A 17,007-nucleotide genomic window follows, 5' to 3' on the forward strand; every position below is an offset into this window, starting at 1 on the left:
TTATTCATCACCTGTGACAAATGTAATTTTGATGACTTTTTTTTTCTGTTCTTTCACTGTTCTACACATACTAACTAAGGGTCATAATCTCGCTAGATAGGACCTGAGAAATAGTTTTTCTTGGCTTACTCACAGTCTTAAAAATTGAAAAATTCTACATAAAAATTTTGGATTTTGGATTTTCTTGGAAACCAATCAGAAGTCCTTGTCAATGCAGGGCCTAAATTTGTGCATTAAAAGAATAAGCCAGAGCTGAGGAACACATGTGCTTTTGGACCTGTGGGGAGAGCAGTTCACAACCAAAAAAATTTTCCTATTCTAACCATCACACCCTAAATTCCTATTCCTGGCACTTTTTACTCATTTATTTTACCTCTTCAGCTCCGTTAGGCATTGGAGTTTGCCAAAGTATACTTTATAAGCGAAGCTCATACTCATCACTGAATAAGAGAAGATATAATAATACCTGAACATTCAATGTTAGAAATTGTATCGTGATAAATTATAAAATAATGTAATGGTTTCTTAATAGAGAGCTTATAAAATAATTTACCTAAGGACATTTACCACTTATTTCTGTACTCTTCGTGATAAAGCAATGATGAAACTGGAGTTGAATGAGTAGAAATAATGAACGTAACATGTAGCTACTCTAAGTTATATGTCTAACACTGAACATGTAAAACATTTTATCAAGTATTTTCTTTATAGTTTTAGATTAGCAAACATTTTCAAGCTTTTGGCTGTTGCTGGCCCACTGTGATGTCTATCTCATCGTGGAAATGGATCCTTTGATCTCTTTGGAATGATCTATTGAAGTCCTAGTGAGATAGAAAATCGTATTTATTTATTCACAAACATAACTAATTATTATTTGCTAAGAACATGTCATTCTGTCATGTGGTAAAGAGATGGCAAGTAAGCACACAAATATTAATAGCTCATTGTGAGAAGGGTTACAATAAAGGCATGCTCTTGGCTATTCATTTGGGACTAATAGAAAGTGGTGAAGTAAGGCTTCTCTAAGAGGATCCATATTTTTGAAGAGACTTCAAGATCTATGCAAATGAAAAAAGGGAAAAGTTTTACCAAGTGTAAATGCAGAGAAATGTGAGATTACAGGGCACAGTAACTCAGTCAATGCTTGAATAAGGTATGGATATTAATCAAGAGAAGGAATAGAGGGAATAAAGTGGGTTTGGAGGTAAGATGATGAGATCAGATTTTGACATATTGCGCTTTAGGGGCTAATAGGATATCTAAGAAGGGAAAACATGAAGAGGAACTGGAAATATCAATTAACACAAATGATAGAAATATACCTATTTACAGATCTGTAGTAAAGTAGGTAGAAATCGATTGTGTTTCACTAACAACAGAAGCAGATTATACTGAATTGAGAAGTGGATGGGAGGTGAGAAGGTGAGATATCTTAGCTAATTTAGTTGATATTTTCCTAGGTGCTTGGCTCTGAAGAGGAATAAAAAAAAGATTCAGCTAGAAAGTTGTGTGGGGGTGTAAAAAACTGTAGCTATGTATAAAGATGGGAAATACTTGAGTGTGTTTGCTGAATCAAAGAGAAGATGGAGATAAAGAAACAGGAAGGGAGAATCTAAGCTCCAGCTAGATCTATCAGCATTGGATACAGATGGATATGTTTTCCACTGAGTTGGGAAAGAGAAAAAGAAGATAAAGACAGATATGGTGCAAGAATATTTTTAGGGAAAAGGGCCTGAAGTTGAGACAGTTTTTATAACATGGCATCACTTTCACCTATGAGATAAGAAGGAAAGTATGCTCTGAGAATGAAGAAGAAAATCATAGATTTTATTTATGTAACCTCTGCTTTATTACTTTGTTCAACAAGTACTTACTGAATGTTGCCATATGCCAAGCCCTCTGCTAGGACCAGGGAAAATGACCATAAGTTACACAGTGAAGTCTCTCAAATGACTCCAGCCATAAACCAATGCAGCAGCCACAAGAAGACTTTAGCAAAGCAAACTTTAAGTTCTACACATCAACATCCAAGCCACCATCAACTGAAAAATAAAATTTACTTGACTGGGCCGTCAGTTTGGGAGGGAGACTTTTTACATTTGGTTATTTTGGCCCAAGCTCATGAAAATAAATTTGTTTACATTCTCTCATTTTACACTTAGCTGTAAAAGATAGTATAAATGGGAGCTAGATTTTATATTTATTCTGATTAGTAATGCATTTATTTCCTACTTGTAACTTTCTAATTATATTAAGCAAAGGACTATTGAAAGAGTGAATTCAGTTATTTGGAAAAATGTTTTCTGTGTGTGTGCTTAGAAAGACATTATCATGGTACCTTGTTCTGGTTGCACTTACTTAGATCTACAGATCCAATATCCACGTATATTTTAGAAAACAGAGATCCCAGGGTAAAGCCAATGACTGGACCAATCATTGCGATTGCATTCAATATACCTGAAAATATTATAAAGCAATTTTACTAGATGCCAAGAATGCATGGCTCTTATTTACCATGTTTTTAAAAGAAACATGATACAATACATATACCCAAATATATGTTCTAATAGGTGAAATAATAAGTTTAGTAACTCTACTATTTCAAAAGTAGACAAAGGGAAAGTGATCATATAATTTAATATTTTGTGTACATTACCTAAATACAAAGAAGAATGTCCTTCTTTAGCAAAATCATCCATGTAAGAAAGCCCCAGTGGTACTATGGGAGTCTCCCCTATTCCACGAAGCATATTGCCCATGAACACATACATCCACATGTATGACCCAGATTCCTTCACACAACCTATGTAGATAAGACAGTGTTTCATCGTAAACATTAATTTTAGCATTTCTATTACAAATTCAACTACTTGTAAACTCTTACTCTACTCTTTTTTTTAAGTTTACAAGTACAAGTAATTTATATTCACTTTGCAAACTTTGAAAATATGGTGTATTAGTCCATTCTTGTGCAGCTAATAAATACATACCTGAGACTGGGTAATTTATAAAGGAAAAAGGTTTAACAGACTCACAGTTCCTCATGGCTGGGGGGCCTCACAATCATGGTGGAAGGTGAAGGAAGAGCAAAGACGTGTCTCACATGGTGACAGGCAAGAGAACGTGTGCATGGTAACTCTCATTTATAAAATCATCAGATCTTGTGAGACTTATTCATTACCATGAGAACAGTATGGGGGAAACCGCCCCCATGATTCAATTATCTCCACTTGTCCCCACTCTTGGCATGTGGAGATTATTACAATCAAGGTGATATTTGAGTGGGGACACAGTCAAGCCATATCATATAGAAAAGCATAAACAAGTAAAAATTATCTGTAATCACATTGCACACAGAAGATCACCCCAAGTGTTTTTATATATCTTCCAGATTTGCATAAAATATATGCATTATACTCATTATGTCCATTATGTATTTAAAAATCCAGTTCATATTATGAAATGGTATACACAGTTAACACTATATTATAACAATAGTTCCATGTTGTTAAGATTTTTTTAATATCAAAACTTTAATGACTGGACAGTAATGTGTTGAATAAGTTTCAAAATGTGTTTATTCAATATCTTATTTTTTCTTTTCTTTTCTTTTTTTTTGAGACGGAGTCTCGCTCTGTCGCCCGGGCTGGAGTGCAGTGGCCGGTTCTCAGCTCACTGCAAGCTCCGCCTCCTGGGTTCATGCCATTCTCCTGCCTCAGCCTCCTAGTAGCTGGGACTACAGGCGCCCGCCACCTCGCCCGGCTAGTTTTTTGTATTTTTTAGTAGAGACGGGGTTTCACCGTGTTAGCCAGGATGGTCTCGATCTCCTGACCTCGTGATCCGCCCGTCTCGGCCTCCCAAAGTGCTGGGATTACAGGCTTGAGCCACCGCGCCCGGCTTTATTTTCTTTTTTATTGTTTTATTCTGTTAGGTTTATCATGACTATAACTGTAAATAAGTCCTTTTGCAGTTTCCTGGTTATTTCCTCAAGATTAATCAATAATAGCAGAATTTCAGACTAAGTAGGTAAGTATATTTTTGTTCTTAATATATATTGATAATGAATCTCCAGAAAGATTTACAAATGTATACACTTTCAGCAATAGATACAATGTGAAATCCTTTTTGCCTCCACTTCGTTTCTATATATTTTTAGTCTTTTTCTGTTTAATAGGTTTAAAAATATCCTTAGCGGTACAATTTGCAATTATAATTTATAATTTGGGTTACAATAGGCAAAAAATCTTTAAATGATACAATAGTTTGCCTTTTGCATTGAAAGCAAAGTTATATGATTTACATATTTATACTATTTCCTCCTGTTTTACTTTAATACATATATTCTTTGTCAATTTCCTACTGAAAATATTCTCTTTTCTGATCTACTTCTAAACACTTTTACATATAATATAGTCATGCCTTGTTATATTAAGGAATTTGTTACAGGGCTGCCTGTGTGTTCTCAAATTCATGCACACTTAAGTTCTGCAGTTGGCCCTGTGCAATCCAAATATAGAAAATGTCAGATATTCTTATTGGCAGGTTTATCACTCAGTTTGGATGGACAACATTTGCATAGAAGTGAAATCACATAGTTCAAACCTGTGTTGTTAAAGGGTCAACTGTGTACATAAACACTATAATTATGTCTGTAAGAGTCAAGTGTTTTTCCTATTCATTCGTAATTAAATTTTGCTAATGAATATCACAACAATTTTTAGAGATGTAATTAAATTTATACATTTTGGAAGACTTTTTACTGTCAATGTTAATTCTTACCTTTCCCCACTATCTCAGGTGATGTTCTATTGAGTGATACAATTTGATTAATTAAACAGGTGGATAAGGTCGATGTTGAATTTTCTGATGAATCAATATTAATTTCTTTAGAATACCTGTAACTGTAAGAACATCACTGAATTGAACATTTTGCTTATCTACTGAATATTTTCACTTTTCCTAGAAATATAGAGAAATATTCCCCTTTATTTGCACCATTATCTTCCCCAAATTACCAGAATCCTTTCTGTCAATTTCCCAGCATGTGTTTTAAGAGATGTGATGGGTAAAAGTGAAACGAAAGTGTCCAGCAAGAAAGATGATTTGGTACACCCCAGGCTAGGTGGGTTATCACTTTCCTGTTATTCTAGGAGTGGTTATATCTTAGGTCAATATATGCAATACCCTGGTTTCACCTTTTTAAAAAGTAATTATTAATTGCATGTAACCATTCATCGTTTTGAATTATCTTCAAAGATGATCAGTCTGTCAGATTTTCTTTCATGGACACATATTCACACACACGCTCTAATGTATGACTCTTCAAAACGTAGTAAAAATAAAATCTAGTCCATTTCAACTAGATGAGAAAAAACTTGATAGGAATAACAGAGATGTTAATATCCATAAATAATTAGGTACCATGTGAGCTCTAAAGGCAGCCTACTGTATTCCAGGCATTATGCTCAGCTTCAAAGAACTAGAAATAAAATGCACAGTTTTTGTACTTAAGGAATTTCACACTAATATAAACATATATGATAAAATGTATAAGTTTAATATACAAGGTCCTGAGTTGTCACAGAGACAAAGGATATGATCAGCTTTGCTTGGAGGTTGTGGGAAGAGATCAGAGAAGACACCAAAATAAGAATGATAGGTAAAAGAAATCTTGAAGATGAATAGAAGGGCAGACAAAGAAACAAAGGTATTCAAGGCTGTAGAAATAATAGGTGCAAAGGTGTTACATATTATGTCATATTTAGAGAAATGCTGATCTAGACTGTGGTCCTTAATTTTAGGGTGGAATGAAAGATGAAGCTGTGACAGTTGCCTTTGAGGTTTATTTTCCATACAAATCATGACGAATAATAAATAAAGATTAAAAAGGGAATTAGAGGACTCTGATGGTATGGTGCCAAAGCAGAGGGGAAAAAAATGGACATGATGAAGAAGACACAAAGATAGAAAATGAATCAAGAGAGTGCAGTATGATGAAAACAAGCTAGAGCAGTACCACTAAGAAGAAACTTCTTATAAGGGCCAAATATGGCAGGGAGATGGAATTAATATGGTAAGCAAATGACATCACTGCTGGATTTGGCAATGAGAAAGTAATTGGTGTCCCTAACAGACACTGCTCCTTGTCTCTCAATATCCTTTCTTCTTTCCTTCCATAGTAATCATAGTTGGGATTTTTAACTGGGAGCATGGTGTCTTGGAATAATGTCTATTTTTTTTCAGTATTTATATATTTATGTGTGAAATGTAGCCAATATATGGTAAATGTAAAGTCAGTGGAGATATTTTGCTTCTAAAAATGCTTCTTAAGCCTCAGCCTGTGTGGACTGTTTGTTTCTTCTTCTTCTTCTCTTCTTCTGTCTTGTTGCCTGGAAATACATTGCCATAATTTGGATCATGAGGCCAAGGCCATGCAAGGCATAGCACTATGATGGAAAGAGGTAGAATCATATCATCCTTGAACTGGCTACATTAACTTTAATGTGAAAAATAAGTTTCTCCCTCATGTGTCATTTAAACTTTTCTCTGAGGACCATCTGACTGTAATTATAACTACACAGTGACCTTAGGAATAACAGCTTCAGCGAAATGATGGGAACACCTATACCCCAGTGGGTAGAGGTATAAGTGTTGAAGTGTTATCAAAAATAATCAAAATCTTATAGGCAAAGACATACAGTATATATGTTATACTAAAAACTCATAAAATGCCTATGTATTTCATTTGAAACTCTACAATTTAGTCTTTTTGTTACTTCAAAGTCTATGAAAGCTATGATAAATAAAGTGATTATGTAGACAAATAGACACTATTTCTATACACACTTAGTGGGTATACTTCTCAAAAGGTAACTGCCTATTTAAAGGGATAATAATAAAATTCTACTCCTAATTTACAAGGTACTGATAGTTACTGGCACAGAGGCCTTTTTCTTTTTTTTAAACACTTACTGTCCCATGAAGAAATGTGGTAAAGCAGTCAAAACACCTCCAATTCCCATAATCAAACAACCGATTCCAATTAACTTTGGTCTGTGTAGTTTGGATCCAAAGTAACTCACAAATACAATCACAAGCAAATTTCCTAGGAAGAGAACAAAAGTATGTTGATACAACTTAGTTCAATTTTGCCTCTAGAATTGAAAACCCCAGAATGGATGCAAATAGAATCCAGACATAGTGCCTTCCCTCAAAGATGATGTAATTTAATTGAGAAGGTGAATTCACCTACATTAGACCACTCACTGAAAAGTTGTTTTAAATACACAAAAAAAGCACTTGAAATACTTGGCAATATTAGTGAAGCAAAATTTTACTGAAAAATTTGGAGTTGACTGGATTATATTGGAATGAAGAAAAATGGAGATGAATCTTCCTGATCTGAGGGTAAGGTGCTCCTTCATGCATTTCTTTTTTATTCTTAATATTAGTTAAATTTCTAAATGTACCTGACATGAAGCTCACAGCCAGAAATAAGAAAGTTACTTGAAAAAGAATAAACTATGGCATCTGTCTTCAAGAAGTTTCATACTAACGACAAAAACAGAGGGACAGAACTGCCATCAAACCACAGAAAGGGGGAACTTAATTAATAGCTTCCAGAGGCCGGGCGCGGTGGCTCATGCCTGTAATCCCAGCACTTTGGGAGGCCGAGGGGGGCGGATCACGAGGTCAGGAAATTGAGACCATCCTGGCTAACACGGTGAAATCCCGTCTCTACCAAAAATATAAAAAAATTAGCTGGGCGAGGTGGCGGGCGCCTGTAGTCCCAGCTACTCGGGAGGCCGAGGCAGGAGAATGGCGTGAACCCGGGAGGCGGAGCTTGCAGTGAGCAGAAATTGCGCCACTGCACTCCAGCCTGGGTGACAGAGCGAGACTCCCTCTCAAAAAGAAAAAAAAAAAAAACAAAAAAAAAAAACAGAGCTTCCAGAAAGGTTCCTGGAGGAGAAACCACTTGAGATTTAATGTCGTGCATAAGTCATTTATATTAAATAATACATAGAGCATATCAAATGGAAAGAGTCATGACCACTTCTAATCCATCTGGAGCCTCATGCACAACAACGAAGAAATAGCAGTTAAGGATTCCTGAACATTTATGAAAAAAATAGCATAAAAATAGTTTGGAAGAAAAGCACCAAAATGAATGAGTAAATTTTTTACTTTATAAAAAATTTAGTGTCTTTAGGAGTACAAGGGCACATTGCATCCGTAAAATCAGAACTGGCAGCCTAAAAATAATAAGTGCTGTTGTAAATGTAAAATATAGATATATATACCAATTAGAACTTGATATGGTAAGATGACTGATGGCATCAGCAAAGATTAATGAAACATAAAGAAAAACTATAGAAATTTAGGAGAAAAAAATTTAAAGAGAAAAATTCCCAGAAAATTTAATATTCATCTCATAAATGCTCTAGAAGAAAATAACTAAATAGGGAAAGACACAAATATGAACCAGAAAATGTTTTCCCTGAGCTATTATTGTAGAAATCCAAATTAAAATGAAGACAACAAAATATCTTAAATATTTCAAAGGAAAGATTTTGGTGTGCTCAGTGAAACAATAAAAGTCTAATGTAGGTTGCTCCGAAAAGATTCCTTTCTCCTTAAGAATAACAGTCCTCTCCCAAACTTTCTTCATCTTGAGAGAGGGGAGGTAAAGTAGGACATGGTGTTAGTTTGCAAAAATTGAATTTGTGTAGAATCAGGATTTCTGAACATCCTCACTATCAACATTTTCGGCTATATCATTCTTTGCACATTATAGAATATTTAGCAGTACCCCTGACCTCTACTTTAGATACCAGTAGTACCTCCCTTGCCCCCCAGTCCCTGTCCAGTTATGACAACCAAAAATGTTTTTGGTCATTGCCAAATTGCCTGTGAGAGATAAATTTACCCCAGTTGATAACCAGTGGTGTAAAGCATTTTTTTTTTTTAACTTTGCAAGTTTGGTTATTAAAATAGAAAAAAAAATGTTACCAATTTCAAAGCTTCCATCAATAAAACCAACAAGAGAAGAGGATATCTCAAATCTCCTTTCTATATGAATGATGTTACTTTTCATAACAACTGCACCTAGTGCCTTAGCAATAAAGCTGAGTTCCAGAGCTGCCAAGAACATCTAAAATCAGAAGGAAAGGGGGAAAATGGTTAATCAAAGGACTATATAATGTCAATAGGCACAAGGAATTATAATAGCTTTTCTTCTTTACTTAAAAACATTATTTGTATCTTAAAAACCATACTTAGTTTTCCCTCTTACCAGTTACTACTAATCAGGTACTAACATTTAAATGTTATTATCACTACACTGATAAAGCATCATTTCTAATTTGGTTATAATATCAAAATATGACAGCATTGCAGTTAAGATTGTTAATTTAAAATTAATCTCATTAACTGATTTATAGAAAGCTACTTCACGTTCTCAGATGGCCATGATGATGAGCTAATCTTTATTTCCACGTGAATAGCATTGGCTAACTGGGAGGGGAGTGGCAGTACATTCACAAAGGTAGCACTTCCAGGAAGCCAGCTGAAAAATAGAACTTTTCAGAGGCAAAGAAAAATTCTATGACCAACACAAGTGACTGGCATCCAGCGTAAGATGCAGTGGTTATATATGTTTTATTTGTCAATTTCATGTCAATAAAATGTATCGATTAATCAGTTCTCTTACAGCTCACATTTATATCCATAAACAAATTTCTTTGTGCTCTCTACTATTAACATTTACCTTGTTATATATTACATGTTTATATCCCCTGCCTCAAATTTATATGTTGAAACTCTAATTTCCAATGTGTTGATATTTGGTGATAGGGTCTTTTTGAGGCAATTAGGTCATGAGAATGGAGTGCTCTTGATAAGATTAGTGCCCTCACAAAACAATAAGTTAGAGATTCTATTTCTCTATTTCTCTCTCTCTCTCTCTCTCTCTCCCCCCGCCAAGTGATGATACAACAAGGATATGGCCTTCTGGAAACCAGGAATAGGGCCCTTTATGAGAACTCAATCAGGCCAGAACCCTGATATCAGAATTCTCAGCCTCTGGAAATGTGAGAGATAAATATCTGTTGTTTGAGACACCAAGTCTGTGCTATTCTGTCAGTCTGAACTGACTAAACGACCCCTTCTAATTACCTCCTATATTTCCCAATGGTTTCCACCACCATGCCTAGCTTCAATTATTGCAAGAGCCCCCTAAGCCCATGTGTCTACTTCTGCGCATATCTGCCTAACAGTCTCTTCTCAACAAAGTAGCTAAAGAAGTCCTTTAGAAATCAGAAATAGACCATGCTGCCCCTCTGTCTTCCCATATGGCTTATAGTAATATCGAGTTTTTTCCGATAACCTATGAGACCATAAACAACCTGTCCTCTTTTGGACACCCACCTCCCCACAAATATTCCTCTTATCTTTCTAATCTTATACTTTGTTACTCTTGTCCTTGGTCATTCCTCTCCAGCTACATTAGACCTTCTTGTTGTATATTGAGCATTCCAGATTCATTATATTGCTCCAGGCTTTTTATTCTTTTCACTTGACATGAAAGGCTCTTCCCTGTAGTCATATTTCTATCATTCATTCCTTCACATCCTTAAGAATTTTGCTCAATGGAACTTTCACAGTGAGGTTTTCCTCAACCACTCTCTTTAAAATTGCACCCCTTTCTGCTCACAATACATTTATTCCTTTATGTGTTTATTTTATATTGCCACAGCAGAATATTAGCCCCGTCAAGTCATAGGTTTTTGTCTGTTTTTTTCATTGCTCCATCCCCAGTGATTAGGACAGTGCCTGTCACAAAGATGCTTAAGAAATAATGAGTGAACATTTATATAACCAAAACCTACTCTGTGTCTTGCCCTAGGCCATGTTTGGGGGATAGAGATAAAAGGCCCCCCCCTAAAAAACTCTTTGATAGCTGATAAAATGTGGGTGTGTTCCTTTCTGCATAAGAAACTGTCAAATGATACATGGTATCAATGAAGATAAAAGGAATTTAAAAAATTTATTAAATGATACAACTTATAGAGATAACTAAAAGTTTTAAAATAAAATATAAAAAGTTATCTACGAAACAGCATAAAAGGTAGAAGAGTATCAATACTAGTTGTACTAAGTTGATGATGGGAAGAACAAGACAGGAGAAAGGGGCAACGGAGTTAGGCAAAACTTATGAAGATTTTCTTCAAAGATACTCAATTCTAACATCTTGTAAAAATGTATACAGTCTTTGCGCCATAGAATAGGGATGAAAATTGTTCAGGTCCTAATCATTAAAAAATCATTTTATTAAAAAGGACTAAAAAATGTGTAAGATAGTGACATCAGCAAGACAGCAGAACTGCCCTGGAACCTCAACGGCAAGGCACAGTTTTAACACTATATGTACTAAATGCCTCAGTAGGAATTTCAGACACCAATTACAAGGTTTCTGTACCTCCAGGCTATCGTGAAAACAACCTGGCAAGAAAAATCATGATTGTTTCCAGTCTCTCTCACTAGAGTCTTTCTCACTCCACACTGTGCAATGCAGTTGGAAGGAAACATTTAGTCCCCTATGTTCAATATTTTGATTTTTTTTTTTTTTTTTTTTTTTTTTTTTTTTTGAGACCGAGTCTCGCTCTGTCGCCCAGGCTGGAGTGTAGTGGCCCGATCTCAGCTCACTGCAAGCTCCGCCCCCCGGGTTCCCGCCATTCTCCTGCCTCAGCCTCCCGAGTAGCTGGGGCTACAGGCGCCCGCCACCACACCTGGCTAATTTTTCTTTTGTATTTTTTAGTAGAGACGGGGTTTCACCGTGTTATCCAGGATGGTCTCAATCTCCTGACCTCGTGATCCGCCCGTCTCGGCCTCCCAAAGTGCTGGGATTACAGGCTTGAGCCACCGCGCCCGGCCAATATTTTGATTTTTAAGGAGGTTGTCCAAGGACTGGCTTCTGACTTGCCTATATTCAAGTACTAATAAAAATGGAGTCTTTCAAAGCAAAGGCAACCAAAGGTGCACCAAAACTGCAGTTCCAGACATAGACACGAGGTGGAGCACCAGTACAACAATTTAATGCAGCCCCAGAAAGGCCACTCTCAAGCAACAGGGGAGGGTCTTCTATAGAAATCAACAAACCTTTTCAAACAGATTTCACACACAAGCCTAAAGGAGAAAGAATGGAATGTATACTAGAAAAATAGCATGAGTAGGCCACGGAATCTCTATCCAGAATTAGTGAGGAGAGTTCTTGTAGAAAATCATCTCACAAAATCTGGGAGAGTTGGCTGATTTTTTAAATGTTAAAATCTCAACAACAAAAGAATACAAAGTATAAAAAGGAAGAAAGGATTCTCACGCATTAAAAGGAAAAAAATTACATCTCCAGAAACTGACCGAAAACAAATGAAGATACAGGAATTGCCAGACATAGGACTTGAAATTAGTCAAGTATGTGCAATGAATTAAAAGAGAACATGAACAGACAACTAAATGAAATGAAGAACATAACAAATAAACAAAATAGGAATATTAACAGGGTAGAAACTATGAAGAACCAAATCGAAATTCTGGAGTTGAAGTATAAAATAACTGAATTGAAAAATTCATTAGAAAGACTCAAAAGGTAACTTGGCTAAGCAGAAGAAAAAAATCAGCAAAATCAGAGACAGAACTTGTAAAATTAGAGTCACAGGCACAAAAAGAAAAGAAGAACAATGAAGAGCCTAAAGAAATTATGGGACACCATCCAGCAGGGCAACATATGCATTATGGGTATAGCAGAAGAGAAGTAAATGAGAAAGTTCTGAAAACTTGTAAATTATGGCCCCCAATTTTTTAAATCTTAGGAGATAAAGGAACCCAAACATTTAAGAAGCTCAAATAATTCCAGATAAGATAAATCTAAAAAACTCTATACCAAGACACAGTATAATCAAACTGTCAAAAATTACACACAAACAGAGATTCTTAAAAGCAGCAGCAAAAAAAACCATTGATTTAGTACAAGGAAGCTGACAGCTCTTCAAGTGGTATTTGGAAAACTGGATACCTACATGCAAAGAAATGAAGTTGGGCCCTTACCCTATAGTATATGCAAAAATTAACTCAAAATGAACTCAATACCTCAATGTAAGACCTTAAACTCATAGAAAAAAAAATAGAAGAAAAGCTTCAGGACATTGAATTTGGCAAATTTTTAAATGTGATACAAAAAGCACAGGCAACAAAATTAAAAATACGCAAATCAGACTATATCAAACTTAAATCTTCTGCACATAAAGGAAAACAACAGGGTGAAAAAATAACCTATGGAATGGCACAGAATAAATGCAAATAATATAAGTGGTGAGGAGTTAATATCTAGAATATATGAACTTTTCCAAGGAAACAACCCAATTTAAAAATGGGCCAAGGACTTACACAGACATTTCTGCAAAGAAGATATACAAAGATCCAATAAGCACATTAAAAGATGCTCAACTTTCTAATTATCAGGCAAATGCAAATTAAAACCACAATGAGATATCACCCCACAGCCATCAGAAAAGTCACTATTTCAGGAATAGAGAATAATGAGTGTTGATGAGAATATAGAGGAGTTAGGAACTTCATGTTTGTTGATGGAAATATAAAATGGTTCAGCCCTCATGAAAAAGAGTTTAGAGGTTCCACAAATACCAAAAAATAGAATCACGATATGAGCCATTAATTCTTCTTCTGGGTATATATTCAAAAATAAATCAAGACAGGATCTAGCAGAGATATTTGCACATGCATATTCATTGCAGCACTATTAACAACAGCCAAGAGGTAGAAGCAACCCAAATGTCTATTGATGAATGAATAAAGCAAATGTGGTATACATATACAATGGAATATTATACACACTTAAAAAATAAGTAAATTACATCACATGCTACAATATGGATGAAACTCAAGGACATTATGCTAAGCTAAATAATCCAGTCACAAAAAGAGAGACACTGTAAAATTCTACTCATATGAAATATTTAAAGTAGGCTGGGCGTAGTGGCTCACACCTTTAATCCCAGCACTTTTGGAGGCCAAGGTGGGCAGATCACGAGGTCAGGGGTTTGAGACCAGCTTAGTCAACATAGTGAAACCCTATCTCTACTAAAAATACAAAAAAAATTTACCTGGGCATGGTGGCAGTCGCCTGTAATACCAGTTACTTGGGGGGCTGAGGCAGGAGAATCGCTTGAACCCAGGAGGCAGAGGTTGCAGTGAGAAGGGATCGCCCCACCCCACTGCTGCACTCCAGCCTGGGTGACAGTGCAAGACTCCATTTCAAAAAAAAAAAAAAAAAAAAAGAAAGAAATATTTAAAGTAGTCGAAAAAATAGAAACAGAAAGTGGAAAGGTAGGAGGCGGAGAAAGATGGCCGAATAGGAACAGCTCCAGTCTCCAACTCCCAGCGCGAGCGACACAGAAGACCGGTGATTTCTGCATTTTCAACTGAGGTACTGGGGTCATCTCTCTAGGGAGTGCCGGACAATCAGTGCTGGTCAGCTGCTGCAGCCTGACCAGCGTGAGCTGAAGCAGGGCGAGGCATCGCCTCACCTGGAAGCGCAAGGGGGAAGGGAATCCCTTTTCCTAGCCAGGGGAACTGAGACACACAACACCTGGAAAATCGGGTAACTCCCACCCCAATACTGCGCTTTAAGGAAACAGGCACACCAGGAGAATATATCCCACACCTGGCCGGGAGGGTCCCACGCCCACGGAGCCTCCCTCACTGCTAACACAGCCTCTGCGGCGATCTATCCGCAAGGCAGCAGCGAGGCTGGGGGAGGGGCGCCCGCCATTGCTGAGGCTTAAGTAGGTAAACAAAGCCGCTGGGAAGCTCGAACTGGGTGGAGCTCACAGCAGCTCAAGGAAGCCTGCCTGTCTCTGTAGACTCTACCTCTGCGGACAGCGCACAGCTGCAGTCCAACAGGGGAAAGAGCCGGGGCAGGTGCAGACGCGAACGACTCTGTCTGACAGCTTTGGGGAGAGCCGTGGATCTCCTAACGCGGAGGTTGAGATCTGAGAACGGACAGACTGCCTGCTCAGGTGGGTCCCTGACCCCTGAGTAGCCTAGATGGGAGACATCCCCCACTAGGGGCAGTCTGACACCCCACACCTCACAGGGTGGAGTCACCCCTGAGAGGAAACTTCCAAAGAAAGAATCAGACAGGTACACTCGCTGTTCAGCAATATTCTATCTTCGGCAACCTCTGCTGCTGATACCCAGGCAAACAGGGTCTGGAGTGGACCTCAAGCAATCTCCAACAGACCAACAGACAGTCCTTCTGACTGTCAGACGGAAAACTATCAAACAGGAAGGACACCTATACCAAAATCCCATCAGTACGTCACCATCATCAAAGACCAGAGACAGATAAAACCACAAAGATGGGGAAGAAGCAGGGCAGAAAAGCTGGAAATTCAAAAAATAAGAGCGCATCTCCCCCTGCAAAGGAGCGCAGCCCATCGCCAGCAACGGATCAAAGCTGGTCAGAGAATGACTTTGACGAGATGAGAGAAGAAGGCTTCAGTCCATCAAACCTCTCAGAGCTAAAGAGGAATTACGTACCCAGCGCAAAGAAACTAAAAATCTTGAAAAAAAAGTGGAAGAATTGACAGCTAGACTAATTAATGCAGAGATGATCATAAACGAAATGACAGAGATGAAAACCATGACACGAGAAATACGTGACAAATGCATAAGCTTCAGTAACCGACTCGATCAACTGGAAGAAAGAGTATCAGCGATTGAGGATCAAATGAATGAAATGAAGCGAGAAGAGAAACCAAAAGAAAAAAGAAGAAAAAGAAATGAACAAAGCCTGCAAGAAATATGGGATTATGTAAAAAGACCAAATCTACGTCTGATTGGGGTGCCTGAAAGTGAGGGGGAAAATGGAACCAAGTTGGAAAACACTCTTCAGGATATCATCCAGGAGAACTTCCCCAACCTAGTAGGGCAGGCCAACATTCAAATTCAGGAAATACAGAGAACGCCACAAAGATACTCCTCCAGAAGAGCAACTCCAAGACACATAATTGCCAGATTCACCAAAGTTGAAATGAAGGAAAAAATCTTAAGGGCAGCCAGAGAGAAAGGTCGGGTTACCCACAAAGGGAAGCCCATCAGAATAATAGCAGATCTCTCGGCAGAAACTCTACAAGCCAGAAGAGAGTGGGGGCCAATATTCAACGTTCTTAAAGAAAAGAATTTTAAACCCAGAATTTCATATCCAGCCAAACTAAGCTTCATCAGTGAAGGAGAAATAAAATCCTTTACAGATAAGCAAATGCTTAGAGATTTTGTCACCACCAGGCCTGCCTTACAAGAGACCCTGAAGGAAGCCCTAAACATGGAAAGGAACAACCGGTACCAGCCATTGCAAAAACATGCCAAAATGTAAAGACCATCGAGGCTAGGAAGAAACTGCATCAACTAACGAGCAAAATAACCAGTTAATATCATAATGACAGGATCAAGTTCACACATAACAATATTAACCTTAAATGTAAATGGACTAAATGCTCCAATTAAAAGACACAGACTGGCAAACTGGATAAAGAGTCAAGACCCATCAGTCTGCTGTATTCAGGAGACCCATCTCACATGCAGAGACATACATAGGCTCAAAATAAAGGGATGGAGGAAGATCTACCAAGCAAATGGAGAACAAAAAAAAGCAGGGGTTGCAATACTAGTCTCTGATAAAACAGACTTTAAACCATCAAAGATCAAAAGAGACAAAGAAGGCCATTACATAATGGTAAAGGGATCAATTCAACAGGAAGAGCTAACTCTCCTAAATATCTATGCACCCAATACAGGAGCACCCAGATTCATAAAGCAAGTCCTTAGAGACCTACAAAGAGACTTAGACTCCCATACAATAATAATGGGAGACTTCAACACTCCACTGTCAACATTAGACAGATCAACGAGACAGAAAGTTAACAAGGATAT

The 17,007-nt window shown here is 37.3% G+C and overlaps 1 protein-coding gene across 1 annotated transcript in view; it reads right to left on the reverse strand.

Annotated features, from left to right (window-relative positions):
• LOC117090412 (solute carrier organic anion transporter family member 1B1) overlaps positions 1–17,007 on the reverse strand; it is a 114,505-nt gene that overhangs the window by 61,052 nt on the left and 36,446 nt on the right. Inside the window, exons 3-7 of the mRNA XM_033222709.1 lie at positions 9,010–9,151; positions 6,973–7,105; positions 4,780–4,901; positions 2,657–2,803; positions 2,359–2,457 (exon numbers count right to left, since the gene is read on the reverse strand). Coding sequence (XP_033078600.1) covers positions 2,359–2,457; positions 2,657–2,803; positions 4,780–4,901; positions 6,973–7,105; positions 9,010–9,151 — 643 coding nt within the window. The remainder of the gene's footprint in view (positions 1–2,358; positions 2,458–2,656; positions 2,804–4,779; positions 4,902–6,972; positions 7,106–9,009; positions 9,152–17,007) is intronic.

This window comes from Trachypithecus francoisi, unplaced genomic scaffold, assembly GCF_009764315.1.
Source record: "Trachypithecus francoisi isolate TF-2019V2 unplaced genomic scaffold, Tfra_2.0 Lachesis_group11, whole genome shotgun sequence".
NCBI lineage: Eukaryota > Metazoa > Chordata > Mammalia > Primates > Cercopithecidae > Trachypithecus > Trachypithecus francoisi.